This window comes from Tympanuchus pallidicinctus, unplaced genomic scaffold, assembly GCF_026119805.1.
Source record: "Tympanuchus pallidicinctus isolate F22 unplaced genomic scaffold, pur_lepc_1.0 scaffold3, whole genome shotgun sequence".
In the NCBI taxonomy this organism is placed as follows: domain Eukaryota; kingdom Metazoa; phylum Chordata; class Aves; order Galliformes; family Phasianidae; genus Tympanuchus; species Tympanuchus pallidicinctus.
The window spans coordinates 6,757,527-6,778,525 of record NW_026294747.1 but is presented as its reverse complement, the minus strand read 5'-3'; the positions used below and the strand labels follow the sequence as shown (position 1 = coordinate 6,778,525).

General features: G+C 54.3%; 1 protein-coding gene across 1 annotated transcript; it reads left to right on the top strand.

The window, feature by feature from the left end:
* The first annotated feature begins 1,340 nt into the window (after window positions 1–1,340).
* Window positions 1,341–20,296, top strand: B4GALNT4 (beta-1,4-N-acetyl-galactosaminyltransferase 4). Its single transcript, XM_052695158.1, has 20 exons — window positions 1,341–1,526; window positions 6,410–6,522; window positions 7,852–7,953; window positions 8,225–8,320; window positions 8,578–8,668; window positions 9,012–9,112; window positions 9,477–9,544; window positions 9,856–9,934; window positions 11,252–11,318; window positions 12,824–12,967; window positions 13,203–13,312; window positions 13,562–13,662; window positions 14,013–14,095; window positions 14,470–15,676; window positions 16,844–17,151; window positions 17,505–17,658; window positions 18,443–18,515; window positions 18,605–18,758; window positions 19,089–19,215; window positions 19,343–20,296. The coding sequence occupies exons 1-20, from the start codon at window positions 1,376–1,378 to the stop codon at window positions 19,455–19,457; spliced, it is 3,444 nt and encodes a 1,147-aa protein (XP_052551118.1). The 5' UTR covers window positions 1,341–1,375; the 3' UTR covers window positions 19,458–20,296.
* The last annotated feature ends 703 nt before the right edge of the window (window positions 20,297–20,999 follow it).

Here is a 20,999-nt window from a genome sequence, read left to right as displayed (position 1 = left end):
GGCACTTGATGGAGAAAACCCACATCATGGCCCTCACACCATGGTGTTGGGACTCCTTTCCCCCCCATGTTCCTCATGCTCTCTCCTAAGGCTGTCCCAAAAGGCACTGGAGGCCAAAGCTCAGCCCTACATCCAGCTCTGGGGATGTGCTGGGGGGAGGCCGTAGGGTGCTGCTCCCTGGGCACAACAACATGAATTCCCCTAATGTCCAGTTAGATTCCACAGCCGGTGGAACAGCTATACGAGCTGCGCTGCATAGTTATCTAAATTGCACCTAATTATGAGGCAATTAACCTTCTGCACCCGCCTGTGAGCACGGGGACGTGAATCCTGGAGCACGGGTGCCCTCTAGTTTCCCCAGCTGCAGTTGTCTTTTTCTTTTTTTTTTTTTTTTTTTTCCCTCTCATCGCTGAATTCTTCCTGTTTTCGTTTCCAGTCCCGCATTGCAGCGAGGACGAGAAAAAATTTCACTTGCTCTGAAAAGGCTGGGCAGCAGGGGTGCAGTGAGTTGTGGGAGGTCTCAGCCTGGCTGAGCTGTGGGATGGGAATGGAGATGTGATGGGGAAGGGATGGGGATTGGGATGGGATGAAATAGAGATTAGGTTGGCAATGAGATAGGGAAGGGAAAATCTGGAGATAAGATGGGTTGGCATTGGTACAGGACGGGGGTAGAAACGAGGATGGTGATAGAATTGGGATGGGACGGGGCTGGGAAGGGAATGGAGATGAGATAGGAAGAGGATGGAGAGAGAAAAGGAACGGATCCCAGCTCGCACCGCGGCCGCTCCCCGCTCCCCGGCCGGGCCCCGCAGCCCCTCTGCGCGGCACGCAGGGATGTACCAAACCCGCGCCGGGGGGCGATGGGCTACAAGCCGGTCCGCGCCCCTCGTGTCACCCGACCCGCCGCCGCCCTCGGCCACAGACAGCTCCGTCCCTCCCACCGCCTCACACCGCCGCTCCCACACACAGCAGGGACCGCGCCGAGGCCGATCCCCCCGCCGCCCCTATGGCCCGGCCCGCGGCTACCGGCCCGTTGGCGTGGCGACGCGCGGAGCCCCCTCCGGTCCCGCCCCCACAGCACTCCTATTGGTCGAAGCTCGTCCCGGCGGGTGGCTATTGGTCGACGCCCCCGTCGCTCGGCCCGGGCGGCGCCGCGCCCCCTCCCTCCGCTCCCGCCGCTGCCGTTCCATTCATTCGCCGCCCGGCCGTGTCCGCTGCCGGCGCGACGGGGCGGCGGCGATGCACCAGGCAGCCGCGAGCTGCCGCCGCCGCCCCCCCGCTGCCGGCCCGTAGCGGCGGGCGGCCGGGGGAGGGGGGCCCGATGGGCCGGGGCTAGGCCGGCGGCGGGCCGCGGCGGCGGCGGCGGCAGGCGGTGATGCCGCGGCTCCCGGTGAAGAAGATCCGCAAGCAGCTGAAGCTGCTGCTGCTGCTGGCGCTACTCACCTCTGCCGCGTGGTTCACGTACCTGCACATCAGCCTGGTGCGCCAGGGCCGCGCCCTCCGCCTGCCCTTCACCTACGGCAGAGGTAAGCCCCCCTCCCCTGGAGTTCGGGATCACCCTCGGAGCTCGCTCCATCCCTCGGTGGGGTCACCTCGGGGCGTGGGGCGGGCTGCGCGTTGGGCTTGGGGGTTAGAAGCCATTTCTCATCGGTCCACACCCTGATGGGAAGGATGAAAGAGGGGTTGGCGGTTGAATTGGGTGGCTTTGAAGGGAGTGAGGGCGATCTGGGAGCCGGCCACATCTCGTGAGTGCGGAACCTGAAGTCGGCACAGCAGTGTGAGCCTGCAGATTTTGGGCCTCGTGGTGCAGCGGGTGCCATGGGGCTGGTGCCAAGGAGGGATATGGGGAATGGGATTCAGTCCGAGGAGCTCTGCTTGTGTTCTTCACTGAAGATCATTGGGAAGCCTTTGTTTTTGGGGAGCAGAGAGGGAAATTGTGCTTGGAGGGAGGATGTGCTGGGTGAGGACTGTGCTCCAGAGTTTGGGATCTCTCCATTCAGTGGTATAAAAGATACTCGGAGACGTGGCTATGTGTCCTGGTCCCAAGTCCCGTAGGGATGGGGTGACGTTGTCTACAGTGAGAGGTGGATGGAGGCTGTCTGTGCAAGAGAACACAAAGGGTGTCCAAGACCTCATGCCCTGCTGTGAAGGATGCTGCCTGCCTTGCGTCAGCTACCAGAGGATGCTCAGAAAGATTAATTACTCATTAAATAGAGCAGCACTGAGCTGATGTGTCTTCAGCCTCCAGAAAGCACCGGGTGTGAGTTCCTGACAGGAAGTAAGGTGGGGGGCCAGGCCAAAAGGTGTGCGCTTGAGGGTATTTGGGGTGTTTTTGGGTATATGTGTCCCTATGGTGTCCTTGTGGCCTGGATGCTGCTCACGTGGGGAGTGCGGTCAGTGACTCGGCTGGGAAGCATGCTGGCATTCTGTCCCTGATAAAATGCTCCCCCTTCCCTTATCTTCTACAAGTAGATAATTACCCTTCTCTGCCTAATTTAACATGCAGGTTCCTCGTCTGAAATAATGAGGCCATTATGGTGTTCTCCCAGCTGGAAACTGTGCTGAGTCAATGGGGTGGAAATCCTTTCATGCCAGGTGGGAAGGGAAAAAAAAGAAAGAAAAAGGAGGAAGAACGGGAGGAAAAAAATGATAGCAATGATGTAAAATGGCTCTTAGCAGAGTGCTGGCTGGCCCTGTCACCTGGAGCAGTGACTGAACACATGTGGCTGTTGCCAGTGCTGATGGATGGGCTGGGATGTAGGTTTGGGGAGAGCTTTGGTGGCACCTGCAAGGGTGAGATGCTGGTGTGTGCCTTGGGGAATATCTCTTGGTGCTGCTGACAGGCAGAGTGACACAGTGGGCTCTCCAAAGTAATGTGAGCAGGGGCGCAGCGCTGGCTTGTAGGGCACCGAGATAATAAATTGCATTGTGGTTGGATTGGAAAGGATCTTCAATCCCATCCAGTTCCAACCCCTCTCCATGGGTGGGCCACCTCCTGTTGACCAGGTTGCCCAGTGCCCCATCCAACCTCGAGCATCTCCAGGGATGGGGAACCCACAGCTCCTTTGGGGAGCTGTGCAGGGGGAGTTGCCAACACCTCAATATCTTCCTCTGGGACTTCCTCCAGGGTGCTGGGAGCACCATGCCCATCCCTCCCCTGATGGCTTTGGGACTACAAATGGCACCCCTAGCACATCTTACGGACTGATGTGCTGCAACACTGGGTGCATTTATTCCTTTCTTTAGAGGTGCAGGTAGGGGAGAGGATTAGACAAGAACCCTTTGAAAAGCTTTGGTGGCCCATGCAGAGGGGCAGTGGTGCCATCCATGGGCTGCTCGGTTTCCCCTTCAGCCTCTCTCTGAGAGAGCCCTCGTCCCTATTGCCTTGAATCAGCTCTTTGTGAGCACTCCCACCCTGCCAAGAGCTGCTGGGAGGGGAGGAGGAGGCAGGCAGACAAGCGAGCCCTGTCCTTGGGCAGCCAGGGCTGTCTCAGGGCTATGGAGCTGGGGAACAAAGTGGCACGGAGCTGGGAAACGTGGCAGCACAGGTCCAAGCAGTGGGGCTGGAATGGCAGCAAGGCTGGATAATTGAATGAATGCATTACACTTCATTTATCCGTTTGCTTCCCCCATTATGATGTCTGGAGGGGCTGAGAGCTTGTGTTTATGACTGGTGGGTTTCAGCAATCCCATCTCCGCGATGGGTGATGCTCACCCCTGGGCTTGTCCCTGAGGGAAGTCACCATGTCTCCAGCTGCGTGGTGGCACTCAGTCCTCTTTGAGCCATCAAAGATACTGTGGCCAGGAGCTCAGCTGCCCCTTTTTCAGCGCCTGTTGCCTTGGCAATGGCAGAACGGAAGGGATTTGGGCTGGACAAGGAGATTGATGGGAGCTGGCTGCTGACCGATGACTGCGACATGAAGGGAGGTGTGGGGCGGGGGTTGTGGGGGGGTGCATATGTTCCCCTCATCACCTCCTTATGAGAGGCTCTGCTGGATTGGATGCTAAATTTAAATTAAAAGCAAAGGATCAAAACACCCAAGACTGGTGGAAACGGGGTGCTTTGGAGGACCAGCATGGTTAGACCACAGGGCTTGGTGTTGGCATCTTTGGCTGGTTTCTTTTTCATGTCCCCCATCTTTCCCATATGGGTTGAGCTGCTGCTTCCCAGAGAACCTATTGACCAAGAGGATCAGCCTGGAAAGATCCAGCCCTGAAGGCACCTTGATGATTTTGGTAATCAGCACAGCCCAATGTACTGATGTTTTGAGGATGGATAGAGAAGGGGCTGATGGTGACTGAGTTGAGGAAGACATGTCTTGCTTTGGCATCTCCCTTTCTGCAGGGTGTTTTTGCTGCAGGATTGGGACGATAAGAGCAGATGCTCCCCTGTGGGGAGATCTGTCAGTCAGGAGTACTAGGCTACATCTGCCTGTTCCCATTTGCCTTGCTCTGGATGTGGGTCACTCATGGGGTGGCTGCAGCATCCTTCACCCTGAGTGCTAATGACTTCTGGGGTGCAACCAACCCCCTAATCCCTCAGTTTGGTTGGAGGCCTGGAGACTGCGGAACCAAACCCCATCACCCAGTAGGCATTTAGGAACTGCATTCTGCTTCTAGCACAAGATTTCAGGGGCTTGAGTGCAAACTCAGTATTTTATATCCATATTATTTGCCCTGAACCCCACCTGGTTGGGGTGCTCAGAAATTTGGTGCTGGGCTGCATTTTTGGCAGCACCCAGGTGTTTGGCACTCTTTGGGGAAGGGAAAGGAGAGGGGATGCTCCTCCCCAGACAGCGTCTCGCAGGCAGGAGCCTTTTATTATTGCTGCTGCCTCGCTGCAGGACCAGGAGCCAAACAATACCGCTCCGCAGCGCCTTTTGTCCCTGCTGTTGGGCTGGGCTTCCAGCGGCATTGGCTTTGGAAAGCAGCGGGACTTGGGGAGGGGAGAAAGGGCTCTGGGGCTGGAGGGTGAGATGAGAAGGGTTCATTCTCAACTTGCTGCTTGCTGGTAGTGATGCTGGCCTTTTCCTCCCTTTCTCAAGGAAGGGGTGTTTATTTTCAGTTGCAGCCGGGCTGATTAGCATTTGTTTTTTTGGGCTAAGACTGCCCTTGACTTTCCTATCCAGTATTTGAATTGCAGAAGAACAAACACTGCTGCGGAAACCTTCTTCTGTGGCTTTGCTGGTGCTTTTTTTCTCCTCCTGGCTTGCAGCCACTTCTCCGAACACACCCCATCCCTGCTGAGGAGATGCGTAATGGCAGAGAAGGGGTACAGGTGAAAGCATTGGCAAGAACATCTCTTGCTGTGGTGTCCCCATGGAGGGCTCTTCTGGCTGACATGGTTGTCTCCAGGGTGGGCTGGAGGATGTAGGAACAGCTGCTGCTCTGCTTCCTTCTTGCCGATGGGGGTCTCAAGCTGGATCCAGTCCCATTCCTTCCTGCAACACTCTCCATCCCCGTCAAGGCTGAGACGGGGCTGTGGGAGGAACGATGTGGGTCTGAAGATATGGGAGGGAGGCAGGGAGCTGCCAGCAGAAAGCTGGAGCTGCCAGGGCTGAATAATGGCTGAGAGCAGAATAAGGGGGCTTTAGAGCTTAATTTCCTGTTCCCGCTCTGCAGCCGCGCTGAGGATGGGATTTGTGCTGCCATCTCCAAGGAGATGCGGGCTGTGCGGCCGCTCGAATGCTAATGGCATCAGTGCACGTACATCAGGAGGCTGCTGGGTATGGAGGCTCCCCAGGCCTGTCCTGGGGAAGGCAGGAGCTCCCCAGAACTGTCAAGTGAGATGATGAAGAACATGGGAGAGTCTCATTGACCCCTGCCTTACTGTTCCTGCTGTCCATAGGAACCCAACTCTGCCTCTGGGTTCCTACTGGGCTATGGGTTTGGCATAGAGTCCCCTTTGGGGAGCTGCCACATCCCATTCTGCTTTTGAGGTTGTGGTGGGCATGGAAGAGGCTGCCTAGGGCAGTGGGATGGCCCTGAACTGCCAGAGCTCAAGAAAGCAGTGCTCTTAGATAGTTTGACTCTTGGTTGCCATATGTGGAGCCAGGAGTTGGACTTGATGGTCATGATGGGTCACTTCCCCCTTGGGATATTCTGTGATGTTACAGTGCTTGGTCTAATTTTTGTTCAGCGCCGTCCTGACAGCTGGATGGGGAGCTGAGGTCCCATAGGAGCTTATCCTATCTGACGTAAAAGGGCTGTTGTGAGAAGAGTAATTAAAAGCAATGCTGATGAGCCGCTGCAAGCTGCTTAGTACGAATATAACGAAGGGAATTGCAGCCAGGGCTATCCACGTCCTCCTCTGCTGCAGCCTCAGGAAAGGCTCAGGAGCATCTGGTGGTGGTGAGGCTTGAGGAGGCAGCCGTGGTTTCACTCAGCAGTTCCTGTGTTTGCATTGCAGATGGGGAGCGGCTGGGGGAGGTGACAGACCCTGGCAGGCGGCCGGCAGTAGCCCAGGCAGTGGCACGGCAGAGGAAGGCCGAGGACTCCAGTGAGAGCCACGAGGAGGAGCAGGTGGGAATGAGAGAGCCGTGGTGGGAACAAGGTGGGATGGCATCTGTCAAGGTTCCTGATCCGTGTTCCCTACAAACATGTGACTGAGTAGAGCAGGGCACTCCAAGCCTTGAGTGGATCCAAGGGTGGACAATCTTTTTGGTTCTCTTCAACAGCCCTGATGGTGAAAATTGAATTCCCTGACACCCAGTTGAAACTTTCAGCGTTGTGACTCATGTCTGCTGCCTCTTGCCCTGTCTGAGAAGTCTGCCACCATCTGCATCCATTACTTAGTTATGCATGGCAGTAAGGTCCTGCTTTGCTGGGCGAAGCCACCCTTTCCCATGTCCTCTGCTCCATCTTAGGAGCCTCCTCTTGACTCAGTCCCATTTGTCAACATCTATCTTATAGTGGAGAGCCCCTGAATCCAGAGCAAACAACTGCAGACCAAAAACTGAGATAAGAAGCTTTATTCCTGGTGTGCTCTGAGCCCCAGCTGGGCATTGCTGCAGATCTTGCTATTGGCACTGCTGGTCCTTTGTTTGTCATCTTTTATTGTTGCGGTGTCCCCACCTGCTTGTAGGATACTCTGGCCCTGATGCTGGAATGTTATAGCGAGGCTGTAATTGCACCCTTGCTTTCCCAGTGAACACAATTACGCCTCCACCCAGACAATGCCTCCAAAGAGCATCACTCCCATCCTCCAGAACACTAGTGACATCATTTAGGAAAAGTTTGCTAATTATTTCCTTTGCACTGCACATTGTAATGGGCTGTGCTTTGTGCCATGGTTCTCCAGAAGAGCCTGACTCTCCCTCTTCAGCAAGCTGGAGGCAGGTGACTGCTTCCCAAATCCCTCTAAATTATGAGACACAAGTGATCGGATTAATCTAATCCCCTTTAAAGGAAGAGGGAGAGTGGGGAGGCACCCTGCTGCCTCTGCCTGGAGGCAGAAGTACAGATCACATTATTGCCCAAGCTCCTGCTCTTTTGGAAATGCAGCTCAAAATAGTCCCTTTCCTATAGCCTGCCAGACTGGCATTTAGGATGAACAGCAAGCATGCTGTTTTGGAGCAGGAGTGCTTTCGGCAGAGAATGGGAAACAAGTTGAGGTGGAACATTCTGAAGCCCTGCTCTCTGGAATGCCTTGCCAACATTCTTCTGTAGCGAGGTGCCCCACTTTCCTTTGCGTTCAGCCTGGAAAGCTTTCCCCTTGCTTTGGAAATGCTTGGCATCTCAAATGAGGTATTTAGGCATGAGGAAGTGTCCTGCAAGCACATCTGAGCAGTGTGCTGGCTGTGGCCCTGCTGCCCCACGCCTCTCATCTCCCATCTCCTGCTTCCTTGGCAGAATGATGGACAGGATTTGGACGGACGCTTTTCCAGAGGCTCACGAGCCACCAGGCGCCCCAAACTCAACCTGACCAAGCAGGTTCTGCCCTGGGATGAGAAGGTACGTCATGGTTTTGAGGGGTGGGGAAGAATCACGTGGCGTCTTCCTCCTGGTTCCAACGGGATGGGTGATGGTGGGGCTGGGCTTTTGCTGTTGTATCCAGAAGGGGAACAGTCCTTGCGTGAGCCTGCTTGAGAACCAAAAGGGTGCCCTCGCAGCATTGTGAGGAAGATTATCCACTGGGTTTTGGTGATGTGAGCATAGCGTTTGCCCTAATGCTGTCCTTGGGAGGTGACTCGCACATCTCTCCCTTCTTCCCCTCATTCTGCAGTACAAGGGGAAAGCGAACCTGCATGTTTTTGAGGACTGGTGTGGAGGAGCTGTGAGGCACCTAAGGAAGAACCTCCATTTTCCACTCTTTCCACATGTGAGTACCAGACCCGATGGTGGTGGGTTGGAGGGAGGGCCCACTCATCCCTCTCTCTGGCATGCAGGTTTTTGGGTTCCCTTTGGGGCATGCAATTGCCTTAAGAGCCAGCCAGGCTTAAAGGCAGAGATGGAGAGATCTGGGTAGCGATGGGACCTCTATGACCCCTCTGGTTTTAGGGGTACAAAGCCCCAGGAGAATGAGAGGTGGATAATGTTGGCACAAGGTATTAACTGTTTGTACTTTTGCATCCCCAGACCCGCACCACAGTGAAGAAGCTGGCGGTGTCACCCAAGTGGAAGAACTACGGGCTAAGGATTTTTGGCTACATTCACCCTTTCAAGGATGGTGAGTGGAGATCTTGGGCCTTTTCTCCCCTTGCAGTGGTGTGGGAAAGCTGCCCTCTCCCCTTTCTTGGGCCATGTGAGGGCAGAAGGAGTGTTGGACAGTCCCTGGCTCCCAGGCAGGAGGGTCTCTCTGGAGCAGAGATCCTCTTCCGTTGTTTTCAATGAAGCTGAAGCACTAGTCCTATCCAGAACAGAGCAGAACATGGGGTCCATGGCACCATGTTACCAGGTCCATCCATCCCTCCGTTTCCTTGTGCCACAAGGAAACACTGTTACCTTCATCCAGCCAGCCCAGGACACCAGCACTGCTGTATATTCTGCTGTATATCCTCTGCTGTCCTCAGGAGATTTCCAGTTTTCTGTGGCATCAGATGACAATTCGGAGTTCTGGCTCAGTTCTGATGAGAGCCCATCCAACTCACGGCTGGCTGCCTTTGTGGGCAAGGTATGCACATTCACCCTCTAGACTTCCCTGCACTGGGGATGCTCCTGTCCCAAGGTGGGAGGTTTAATGTATGCTGTTGGATTTTCCTGTGGAGCTGGAAAACTTACTGTCTTGATTCACACTTCTATGCTTTTGGAATCTTGCTGCTTGTGTCTGGTGACAAGCTCCGGTGCCAAGAGTGCCAGCAGAGGGGGGGACAAGGAAAACCTGGGGTGGAGCCTTCTGTCCTGCCTGATGAGCCTTTCTGCCCATGGAATGGTGCCCAGTGGAAGCAGAGGAGAGCTTCTTTCCGTCTGTCTGGCAGGGTTTGGGCTTGTGCCTGCTTAGCTGGCAGCTTTTAGACGTTCATTTTTCCTTTCTCCAGCTGGGTACCGAGTGGACAGCTCCAGGGGAGTTCACCAAATTCAGCTCACAGGTCTCCAAGCCTCTACGGTAAGTTCCACACTGATCCCGCCAAGCCCCTTCCCAAAACACCCAACACTAGTCGATGCCTTAAACGTGTTGGATGCCGTGAGTTAGGGACTAGGGTTCCTTTTTTTCTGTTAAAACAGTAGAACTAGTTACAGATATCCCTCTCATCCTGCCTTTCTCCTTACCCCAAGAAGTTTTAGCCACACATGAGCAGGACAGAGATGGTTTCCAGAGATGACTCCCCTGACACTGAGGGTCCAGGGACTCCACCCCATTGCCCTGGCAGCAGTAGCAGCAATGTGTCTTACCCAGCCTCTCTCCCTCTTGTGCAGCCTTATGTCGTCCAGACGCTACTACTTTGAGCTGCTCCACAAGCAAGACGACCGAGGCTCGGACCATGTGGAAGTGGGCGTGAGTAAATGTCCCCCTGTGCTGCTTCCAGGCTTGTTTCTGATCAGCAGCTCTCCATGGCTAGTCCCATCCTCCCTTTTTTTTTTTTCTTTTTTTTCTTTTTTTTTTTTTCTCCCTTTGCCATGTTCATGGAGAATTGGGCTGGCCAGGAAGGTAAGGTCCCTTTTTAGAGGAGCCCAGATCGTGGATAAGATGGGAACAAACAGGTACCATCTGGGATACTGACTGCTGCCCTGAAGAGCTGTTAGTCCACCCTACTGCCTTAGGTCCCTTTTTTCTTTCCCCACCTCTCCTTTGTAGATACCAGCAATTTCAGATCTGAACTTGCCCACCTGGCTGCACAGCCCTGCTGTTCTCAGGAGAGGAGAGGTTTTTGGTTTTTTTTTTTTTTGGGAGGGGAAGATGTTGGCTCTTTCGCAAAGGTTTCTTTTCTCCCAAACACTCATTAATCACTGGAGTCAGACTTGTGCTAGCAAAGCATCTCAGAGGCTGACAGCTCCTCTTTCTTGTGTTTCTCCTCCCCAGCACTCAGGAGTGCTCTGTCTGGGTGCATGCAGTGCTGATAAGATCTGAATTTCTAATGTGAAAAATAAACCAGAGGGGGAAATGTTTTCTTGCTGGAGGGAGGGAAGCTTCTCAGGTGCTTGTAGAGAGACAACAAAGGACCCTAATGCTTCCCTTGCCCTGGGTATGTAAGGGCTTGTCTGTACAAAGGCTCACATCCATTTGGGGCGTGCTTTTAAATGGCAGTCAAATCAGTGCAGGCAGCTGTGAAGACCCTCTGAAGTCAATGCTTATTTGTTGTTGTTAATGTGCTCCAAATCAGCTGAAGGAGGTCTAAAAGCAGCAGCAGAGATCTGCAGGGGGTTGCTTCAGTCTGTTCCCATTCCTGCTTTTGCCAACACAGGTCTGAGTGGTTTGCAGCACTGGAGAGAGGCAGGGGAAGGAGGAGGTGGTTTAGGGGTCAGTGAATGGCAGCTGTGGGTCAGGGTCTTGATCCTATGTTTGTGCTGCCCTGGTAATGAATGCTGGTTGGGAAGAAGTTGCTGCCTGGTCCAGAAGAGCTACATAGGTCTGAGATATGTGGCAGCCAGAGTGTAGCCTCACTTCTGGATGTCTTCCCTTCTCCAGCCATGGCAGAGAACAAGCCCAGAGCACTACAGTTTAAGGAACGAGATAGGTCTGGACCTGTGCTGGGATAGGGTCAGCCCTCCATCTCATTCCACTGCTGTGATGTTGGGTTGAGGATAGTTTCTGGGAGCTGAGGGTGGAGAAGGACTCGTCCTCCCACTGATCCTCCATCTCCTTCTTTCCTAGTGGCGAGTTTTCCTCCCTAGCTTGAAGTTCGAAGTGATTGATTCTTCCTACATTTCTCTGTACACAGGTAAGGACCATCTCAGGTGCTGGCAGCCAGCAAACTACCGTGCTGCACTCACCTGGGCTCAAAATGGTTGAAACCAGATGCAAGGGAAGATGGGTCTGAACCCCCCAGGGCTTCTGCTGGATAGGAGGAATGAGGCTGCAGCAGGTAGGGGTGATGCTGCAGCCCTCCTGAAAATGGGATGAGTAAGTGGTGTGCCACAGAAATGCAGCTCCTGTGGCTGCTGCTCTCCAGCTTCTTCCTTGCTAACAAGGCTTGGCTCCTTTGGCAAGCAGCTCAGCTCCTTGGCCTTGAGTTATGAGGAGCTGTCATGGAGGTGGGAATGGATGGCATGGGATTTAATTAAATCTATAGATCTTCTGTTTCCTACCCCTTCATCAGTCTGGCAGCAAGAAAGAATATGATGGATGGGCCCTGCCCTGGCGCTCAGTGCGCATAAGGACTGGTCATCAAACACGCCCTGGAAGGTGTCACTGAAGCAACACGCAGGAATCAATGGGGAGAAGAGGGGTGGATGGGCAGGAGGTGGATGAGGTGCAGATAAATTCTCCCCCAGCTGCAATCCATCAGCACTGATGTTCTCCCACTTGCCAGCTCCCTTGGAGCCCAGCAGCGTTTCCCAGGGTGAAGCCAAACCACTTTTGAGTGCCTATCCAGTGGGTTTTAAAGCTCTGCCCCTTCCCTTGCTCCAGCGTTTTCCTTATTTGGCTGCTGAGGATGCAATGCAACGTGTCCCATGTCTCCCCGTGCTCCAGCATGTGCCTATTGCGCAAAGGAGCATTTTGGGTACTGCACTTGGGATCTGCCTGCTTCCCTGCAGTGTCTTTGAATACTGGGAACAGGCAGCCCCACCTGGGACCAAGGTGACCAGGGCATGGTGACCTGCCTCCCTTAGTGGCACTCTGGGGGCTGGTGAATAGCCAAGGACACCCGAATCCTTAAATGGGAGAAGGGCAGGAACCAAAGTCATGTTGTATTTACTTGAGGCTCGAAGGGGAAGGCTTAATCCAAGGCATAATCCCTGTGTCCCTGGGAGCCAAAGCCTCTGAGTGTTTCCACCTCTTGTGTTTGTAGTGAGCAGTGCTGTAATGGTAGCTGGCGATCCTGGCTGAGATTGCCTGTACCCTTTTCCTATGTGTCATTAGTTGATAGCAGTAATCATTTGTCTCATTAGTCACAGGGTCTGCAAGCCTGCAGGTGGGCCGGAGGGGCTGGGTTTGCCTTCCCAGGAGCTGGGGGCCTATGGGACATGCTGTTCCCTGTGTGGGACACAATCTGGGGACACAGATCATGTGTTTGCGCACATGCCTCCTTTTGGGGGTGCATCCCTTTTGTCCCAGGTGGCTATCCCTGCTGAGTCAGGGGGTTACAGGAACTGATGCTGAGTGGTGGGATTCAACTAGGATCCTCCCCCACAGCCTCTTGGAGGGTCCCCAGGGCTTCCCTCATCCAGAGGGTGAGTCCTGTGGTGTACCAAGGGGTTCAGCCATCATCCTCTCCTCCCTCAGATGAATCGACTTTGAAGATGAACCATGTGGAGCACATCCCGCAGTCTCTGGCCAGCCACAGTGGGAGCTACCTCTGGGAGGCACAATGGGATGAGCATGGGGCTGACATGCTCAAGTCTGACCCCAGGGATACCTTCTTCCTCAGTAAGTGGTTGGGACTTCCCACTGCTCTGCGACTTTCTTTGGCCCCTTCCAACCCAAACCACTCTGTGATTCAATGAAGAAGGCAGGACCTGGATGCTCCAGAGCTCCTCCCTACCTTCTGCCCATCTCTGGGGTGAAGGCCATCTCTTCTGGGGGCAATTTAGGATGGTTTGGGCTACAAACTGTAACGTGGGATGAGCACAGGTTGGGCTGAGCCATGCCTGCCTCTCCTCAGCCCCTGCAATAGAGCCGTCCCGTGTGGAGAATGTGCTGGTGCCCTGTGCCTACAGCCCCACCTACGTGGTGAAGGACTTCCCCATCGCCCGCTACCAGGGCCTGCAATTTGTAAGTGTCTCTCTGTGATGCCTGGGAGGGGAACTTGCCAAAGCTCTTGCTCCAATAGTAGGTCTTGGTTTGCCTGTGATGTTTCAACATGGTTAAAAACCAGGAGAAAGTGTCTTTTGGTGGAGGCTTGAGCTGAGCCTTCCCCTCTTGACCCAAATGGGTTTGGGATGAGCACTGTGTGATGCCTTTGGGGTGCTGGGATGAAGCCAGCTGGGTGCACTGGTGATGGTGGAGTGCTTGGCTCCCCAGGTCTACCTCTCGTTTGTGTACCCCAATGACTTCACGCGCCTCACTCACATGGAGACGGAGAACAAGTGCTTCTACAGGGAGTCCCCGCTCTACCTGGAGAAGTAAGTGTTGGCGTGCATCCCCAAGCCCTGTCCACAGCAAAGGGCCACCTCCAGGCTGTCTCCCAGTCCCTCCCTGTCTCCCAGGGATTTGTTCAAGAAGAGGGTAGATGTAGCACCTGAGGACATGGTTAGTGGGCATGATGGTGATGGGCTGGCAGTTAGACTAGATGACCTTAGAGGTGTTTTCCAACCTTATTGATTCTATGACCCCAGCTTCCATCCCAGGATGTTCCCCTGCACACACGTTTGTGTATGTGCATGGCAGTATGCACATGCCTGCTCGTAAGCACCTTTTCCTTGTGCACCCCTCTCTTATCTCTGGGACCTCATCTTTCATCTCTGTTTCACAGGTTCGGTTTTTATAAGTACATGAAGATGGATGAGGAGGAGGAGGACCCACGTCAGCGAGCATTTCTCTTCCTGAACCCAGACAGTGAGTCATGCCTGCCCACTGGCAGCTCTCAAGCATCTCTAAGTTTCTCAGCATGGAGCTGAGGACCTGGCATCCCAACCCACCAGTGCAGCTGATGGGAGATGGAATGCATCAGTGTGTCTCCAAAGATGTGCTTGGAGGGGTTAATTAGCCAAGGTTTGGAGGGCTTAATTACCGGAGTCTTTAGCCCCCGTCCCTGCTGAGCATCACTCAGTGCCTGTCAGCTCTCAGTCTCCCTCACTCAGGGACTCCCTCACTCAGTTTTCTCGTTGATCCCCTTAAGGAGACAAGCTTTGCCTGCTTGTCCTAAGTCATCCCAAGTGCTGCAGAGAGCAGGGACCCTTGAGAAACTTACTTCTGTCTTTGTTCCCTAGATTTCCTCGAAGATGATGAGGAGGATGAGGATACAGTGGACAGCCCTGAGGCCACAGACCCACCTCCCAAAGCCAGGAAGAACCTCGAGCTGGTACCTGAAACCCAAAGGAAGGAGATTCTGCCAGTCACCAGAGATTATGGAGACTACCTGGACTACTACAGCTTCCGCCGCAAGCGGAGTCGGGTGCGGGACGAGGTGGGCATGGGAAGGTGGAGCATGCCCCCTGCCACTCCCAGCCCCACAGCTACTCCTGTGGGCACCCATGGCAATGGGGACACAGGACCTGGGCAGGAGAGAGTCCGTGGAAGGATGCTTCGATGGTTACCCCAGGAGCCCAGTGAGGAGGATGAGCTGGGGCTCCTGGTGTCCTCCAAGCGTGCTGGGGTGCTCAGCCTCCAGTCTCACCTCTCTGTTCCCATCTTTGGTGGCAAAGCCAAAACATCAGCTCCCAGCAAGTCTGTAGTATCCAAGGAGGACAGAAAACCTAAGAAAGCCCAGGAGAAGGTGTATGTGACCAGGCTGCAGCCAGGCAAACGCAAAGCCCCAGCCCAGGAGCCCGCCTTCCCCAACATCTTCCTTTACCCAAAGCTTCTGAAGAAAGTGCAGCTTCGTTCCAGGACCCCTCAGAAGCATTCCATCACTCCCAGCAAGCTTCGAACTGCCCCTGGCCACCGGACCCCTTGGCTCTTGAGCAACATTTCCAAAGAGAGAGAGTCAGCCAGGAGGAAGACCAGCCAGGCAGGTGACAGGAGGTGGCGGCTGGTGAGCAAGCAGGAAGAACTGGGGGCTGAAGGGATCTTCAGCAAGGAGACCCACGAGGATGTGACCACTGCCCCAGGCAGGACGGCAGTCACCACCGATTACAACTCCTCAGAGGTGACTCGCTCACAGGGGACACGGGTGACATCCTTTCTGAAGACATCAGAGATAACAACATCCCAGCAGGAGGGAAAGGGCCAGGAGGAAGAGGAGGAAGAGGAGGTGTCCGACTACAGTTATGAGACAGGGGAGCTGCCGCAGAGCTGGCTGGAGGACTCCATCAACTGGCAGAGGACGTTCAGTGTCAGTTCGGTGGACTTTGAGCTCCTGCGCTCCGACTGGAATGACTTGCGCTGCAACGTCTCGGGCAACCTGCAGCTGAGTGAGAGTGAGGTGGTCGATGTGGTGGCCCAGTACATGGAGAAGCTCAACGAGAAGAATGGGGGGTAGGGAGGCAGCACGGTGTGGGTGGGAAGTGGGGAGGATAGGATGTGTCCTGGCCCCATTTGGCTTTTTGGGACCAGGTGGGCTGGACATTGGGTTAGAGTGGTAAAGCAGCCCATGTTGGAAGGGACCTCCAAAGATCATCAGGCTCAACCTCGGGGGAAGGAAATTACCTAGCACCCTGTCCTACCACACCTTGAAAACCTCCAGTGATGGAGATGCTGCCATGTCCCTGGGGAGATGGTTCCAGTGAGTGCTGTTTTCTCACTGTAAAAAATTTGTCTTTTACCAGGACAAAACCTCTCATGCTATAGTCTGTACTTGTTGCCCCTTGTCTTCACTGTCTGGCTCTTAGTGAAGAGACAGCCTCTGTCCTCTTTCTAGCTGCTCTTTAAGAGCTGTGATACAGTGATGAGCCCTTCCTGAGCCTTTTCTTCTCTCTTGGGAAAAAGTCCAACTCCGTCAGACTTTCCTCATACGACAGGTTCTTGAGCCCTCTGGCCATTTTTTTTGGCTCTCCCTTGGACCCTCAAGGAGTTTCAACTCGTTGAAAGGGTAGATAACTGCAGGACGAGGGGAAATGGTTTTAAGTTGAGGGAGGGAAGATTTAGGTTGGATGTCAGGGAAGTTCTTTACAGAGAGAGTGGTGAGGTGCTGGAACAGGCTGCCCAGAGGGGCTGTGAATGCCCCATTCCGAAAGGTGTTCAAGGCCAGATTGGATGGGGCCCTGGGCACCCTGGTCTAGCATTGTGGCCCTGCATGTGACAAGGAGGTTGGAGATTCATGATCCTTGAGGTCCCTTCCAACCCTGGCCATTCTGTGATTCTGTGACCCTCTCCAGCCTGCGCTGGGCTCTTTGATTATACCTTTCCAGGTAAAGGAGTGGGCACTTGTCTCTGTTAAACTTCATGTACACCTTGCCATCCTGTTCTAACTTGGTGAGGGTACTATCAATCCCATTGTTCAGATCATTTATGAAGATACAGAATGGCACGGAGGCCAATATCCTTCCTTAGGGGACCTTGCTTGTTACAGGCTGCCAGCCTGAGTATAAATCATTGCTTGCCATCCTCTTGAGTGCAGCATGCTAGGCAGTGTCCAACCCATCTCACAGCTGGCCCACTCAATCTGTATTTTGGCTGTTTCACCTGTTTCTCCTTCCTCCACAGCATTTACACCCTTTTGAGGATCATCAATGTGGAAAAGCGCCGGGACACAGCTCGTGGCAACCGCTACCTGCTGGAGCTGGAGTTAGCAGAACGGGGCCAGCGGACAGTTCGGCTCTCTGAGTATGTCTATGTCCTCTTGCACCAAGGCAAGCAGGATGACAGTGCTGAAGCCAACCCTGAGGGACCAGCCGTGGGGGCCACCGAGACCCAGCCAAGCACCTGGAGCATCCTCTATGAGAAGCCCATTCTGTGTCGGCCTCTGCAGCTGAGCTGGAAGCAGGACATCATGGTGCACTTCGTGGTACCTGGTAGGTGACAGCAGGATGCATCTCTCTGGCACGTCTCTTGCTGCCCACAGCATTCTCTGGTGGGATTTTGCATCCTCCTGGCAGATTCAAGGAGTGCAGGCAGCCAGGAGGGCATGGCTGTGGCTTGAAGCAGTCTGTGTCAGGCATTGGGGTTGAGGGACATGCCCATGGCTGGGGTACTGCCAAGTGCCTTTCCCTAAGACAAGAGCTATCAGGGCTCTCGGGAGGCCAGACCCATAGCAGTGTTGAGGTTATCTGGTGTAATGTGACCGATTGCTGGTTTGGGGGTTTTTTTGGGACCTCTAGTGTGGGGATCCTAAGGTCTGAAGGATGTTTGTGGCTGTGCCCGGCAGTGAAGAACCAGGCGCGCTGGGTCCAGCAGTTCATCTCAGACATGGTCAGCCTGTATGACATTACAAAGGATGCCAACTTCAACGTCATCCTGGTGGACTTTGACAGCGACGACATGGATGTTGAGAAAGCCCTGCAGGATGCCCAGCTGCCTCGGTAACCTATCCCAAGGATCCCTGCATCCTCTCCACATCCCACTGTAGTCCTGTGCTGGTGGTCTCATAGATGGGCAGACCATCCTGGTGGTCCTGTCGCAACCATTGGCTAGAAGTGGCCCCTATCTTCATGGAGTATTAGGGTTGGGGGGGACCTTACAGTCCATCTAATTCCAACCCCCTGTTATGGGCTGGCATCTTTCACTAGACCAGGTTTTCCAAAGTCCCATCCAACCTGGCTTTGTACACCTTTGGGGAAGGGGCATCCACAGCTTCTCTGGGCAGCCTGTGCCAGTCTCTCACCACTTTCTGAGTAAAGTATTTCTTCCTACTGTCTAACCTTAATCTCCTCTCTTTCAGTTTAAAACTGTTATCTTTTCTCCCATTATCACACTCCCTGATAGAGACCACAACAGCTTTCCTGTAAGCCCCCTTAGCTACTGGAAGGCTGCTATTTGTTCTCCCCAGAGCTTTCTGTTCTCCCGGTTCCCTGACTTTCTCTTTGGGTTTTCTCTGATCCAGGTGCATTACCTTGCACTTGGTCCTGTTGAACTTCATGAGATTCACACAGGCCCATCTCTCCAGGCCTGTTGAGGTCCCTCTGGATGCCATTCTTTCCCTCCTCCATGTCTGTCCCTGCATGGTTTGGTGTCATCCACAGACTTGCGGAGAGTGCCCTCAATCTTGCTGTCCATGCCACCAACAAAAGGTGTTAAATAGTGTTTGTCCCTTTGAGAAGGTCCCTTCCCATCACCAAAGCTAACTGCCCTGCACTCTCCCCTCAGCTACCAGTACCTACGGCGCACGGGGAACTTTGAACGCTCAGCAGGGCTGCAGGCTGGTGTGGACATGGTTGAGGTGAGGACACACTGCTCCACTTGGGGCTTCTGGAGCTCCCGGTGTGGCTTGGCTGCGAGCCTCCCACTTGTGTCTGTCCCAACCCTCAGGATGGGCACAGCATCGTGTTCCTGTGCGACCTGCACATCCACTTTCCCTCCAACATCCTGGACAGCATCCGGAAGCACTGTGTGGAAGGGAAGCTGGCCTATGCGCCCATCGTCATGAGGCTGAGCTGTGGCAGCTCCCCACGGGAGCCCAATGGTGAGCGATCCCCTTCCTTGTGCCACCTTCGAGATGGGAGATATCACCTGTGCACCTGAGTGTTGCTGTGATGCTGGGTTTGGTTTACAGCCAGGATTGGGTGGGTTTGTTCTGCTTTGGTGGGGTGAGATTTGAGCCCAAGGGTTCTCCAGAACTTGAAGTGTTACTCTGTGGACCCCAGTAGGAGGTGGCAATGATGAAGACAGAGCTGTGGCAGGAAGGGAGAACTGGGGGAGAGATTGGGATGAGGTGAGAGCATGGATGTGGCTTCCTGGGAGCACCAAGGGTGATGGTATGGTGGGATGGGGATCTCACTGCTCCTCCCTCCAGGTTACTGGGAGGTGAATGGCTTTGGTCTCTTTGGCATCTACAAGTCAGACTTTGACCGCGTTGGAGGGATGAACACGGAGGAGTTCAGGGACCGCTGGGGCGGAGAGGACTGGGAGCTCCTGGACAGGTGAGGCTGGAGGCACCAGGACCCCTGTACCCCCACCTGTGTGATGGGAACCCCCATCCACGGGCAGAGATTTGGCTGTGTCCATCCCCTCATTTCCCTGAGCAGCTGTCCATGTGTCTGACTGCAGGGTCCTTCAAAGCGGGCTGGAGGTGGAGCGCTTGCGTCTCAGGAACTTCTACCACTATTACCACTCCAAGCGCGGTATGTGGAACGCTCACAGCAAGAAGTCGCCCAAGGACTAACACCCTGAGCCCAGCCCACAGCTAACAGACCACAGCCAGAGATTGGCCGCCGCTGGTGCCCATGTGTCCCCAACCCTCTGGTCCAGCACGGAGGGCACTATTGCCACCGGGGTCTCCAAATGAACCATGGTTACTTTGGGGTGGATATGGGGAGGGAGGGTGGGTGAAAGCGGGAAGGTGGATTTTTTCTTAAGGGTCTAATTTCTTAGTCAGAAATGAATTTATTAACTCATTAGCGCCAGGCAGTGGGCGTCCTGCTGTTGAGAGAGCAAAGCCTCAAGGCTGGGGGCCACGTCTTGCTGGTGATGCTGAAGGGATTAAAGTGGTACCTGAGCTTGCAGCCAGCACTAGCTCTGCATCCCCTGCACAGTGCCCAGTGCCAGGCTGGAGGGCAGAGCCCTTGCTGGGGGGCTGCTGGAGCAGGTACCCTTGGGGTGGTGGGGGTATCTGCTCAGGGCTGCCTATCTTCTCTGTGGCACCCCCAGAGCCAGGTGGTCACCTGGGATGGGAGAAAACTCTGCCCTGGCTGCTTTGGGTGAAGTGGACAAGGGGCAGAGCCCCTTCCTGGCCCCCATCAGCAGGGTGGGCTGGTGGGGGGAGGGGGGGGGGGAAAGGGCAGAGCCCAAAGCAGGTACAGGACTGGGGAGAGCAAATGATGTTTCCAAGCTAATTTCTGTGAAATTATGAGGTAGGAAGCTGTTTTCAGGAAGTTCTGTCTGTTTTCTTTTTCTGTTTTTCTTTTATTTGGGAGGGGGAGGGAGGGGGGGTGTTGTTGTTGTTCTGTTGTTTTGTTTTTGTTTTTTAATTCTTAAAAATTAAAATCAACGTCTTGACTGGGATTTCCTTCTCACAGTGTCACCTTCTGCCTTGTGGCTGCAGTCCCAGGAGGGCTGGCAGCATGCAGGGAAGGGGAGGAGGATGCAGCCATGTACCTTTGATGCCCCAGTGCACGCTCAGGCTTGCAGGGAACTTGGGGAGCCTCCACCCCACACTTGGGTCTCGCCCCATTGCAGGAGCATTGGCTAAAACCACCCTGTGGTATGGCAATGCTGGGCACTACCAGCCCTGAGAGTATACCAGCAAGTGTCCCCAGAGCCCCCCTCCAAGTTTGCCCAGTCTCTGTCAGTCTCTGCAGGGGGATTTTCTCCCCTGTGCCACTCATGTAGTTCTCTCATTGCCCAGCTCCCTGTATTTTTGAGCTTTTTTTTTAAGTACTTTGTTGTGGGTGAGGGCTTTGCCCGCTACACCAGGAGGTGGCCTGGGGGTGGAGAAGTCTTGGGCAGGGTGGATGGCTTGATCCCCAAAGCCACTTCTCCTTAGGCACAACTTTGCCAGCCACTAGAGAGGGCTGAACTGCCGTTGGAACTCCCAATGAAGCCATCAGCACCAAAGCACACTTAGCATTGAGCTGGCATGGTGGTGATGGGTTTGTGGTTGGACTTAATGAGCTTTAGAGGTCTTTTCCAGCCTTAATGCTTTCTAATTTTCTATGATATAGAGCCTCTTCCAGTGTTGGAGGTCTCCACTTCTTCAAGGAGCAAT

Coding starts and splice junctions, on each gene's coding strand:
- B4GALNT4 (XM_052695158.1), top strand. CDS start 1,376: ATGCCGCGGCTCCCGGTGAAGAAGATCCGCAAGCAGCTGAAGCTGCTG. Junction 11,319..12,823: donor CTACATTTCTCTGTACACAG/GTAAGGACCATC, acceptor CTCCTCCCTCAG/ATGAATCGACTTTGAAGATG. Junction 12,968..13,202: donor CAGGGATACCTTCTTCCTCA/GTAAGTGGTTGG, acceptor GCCTCTCCTCAG/CCCCTGCAATAGAGCCGTCC.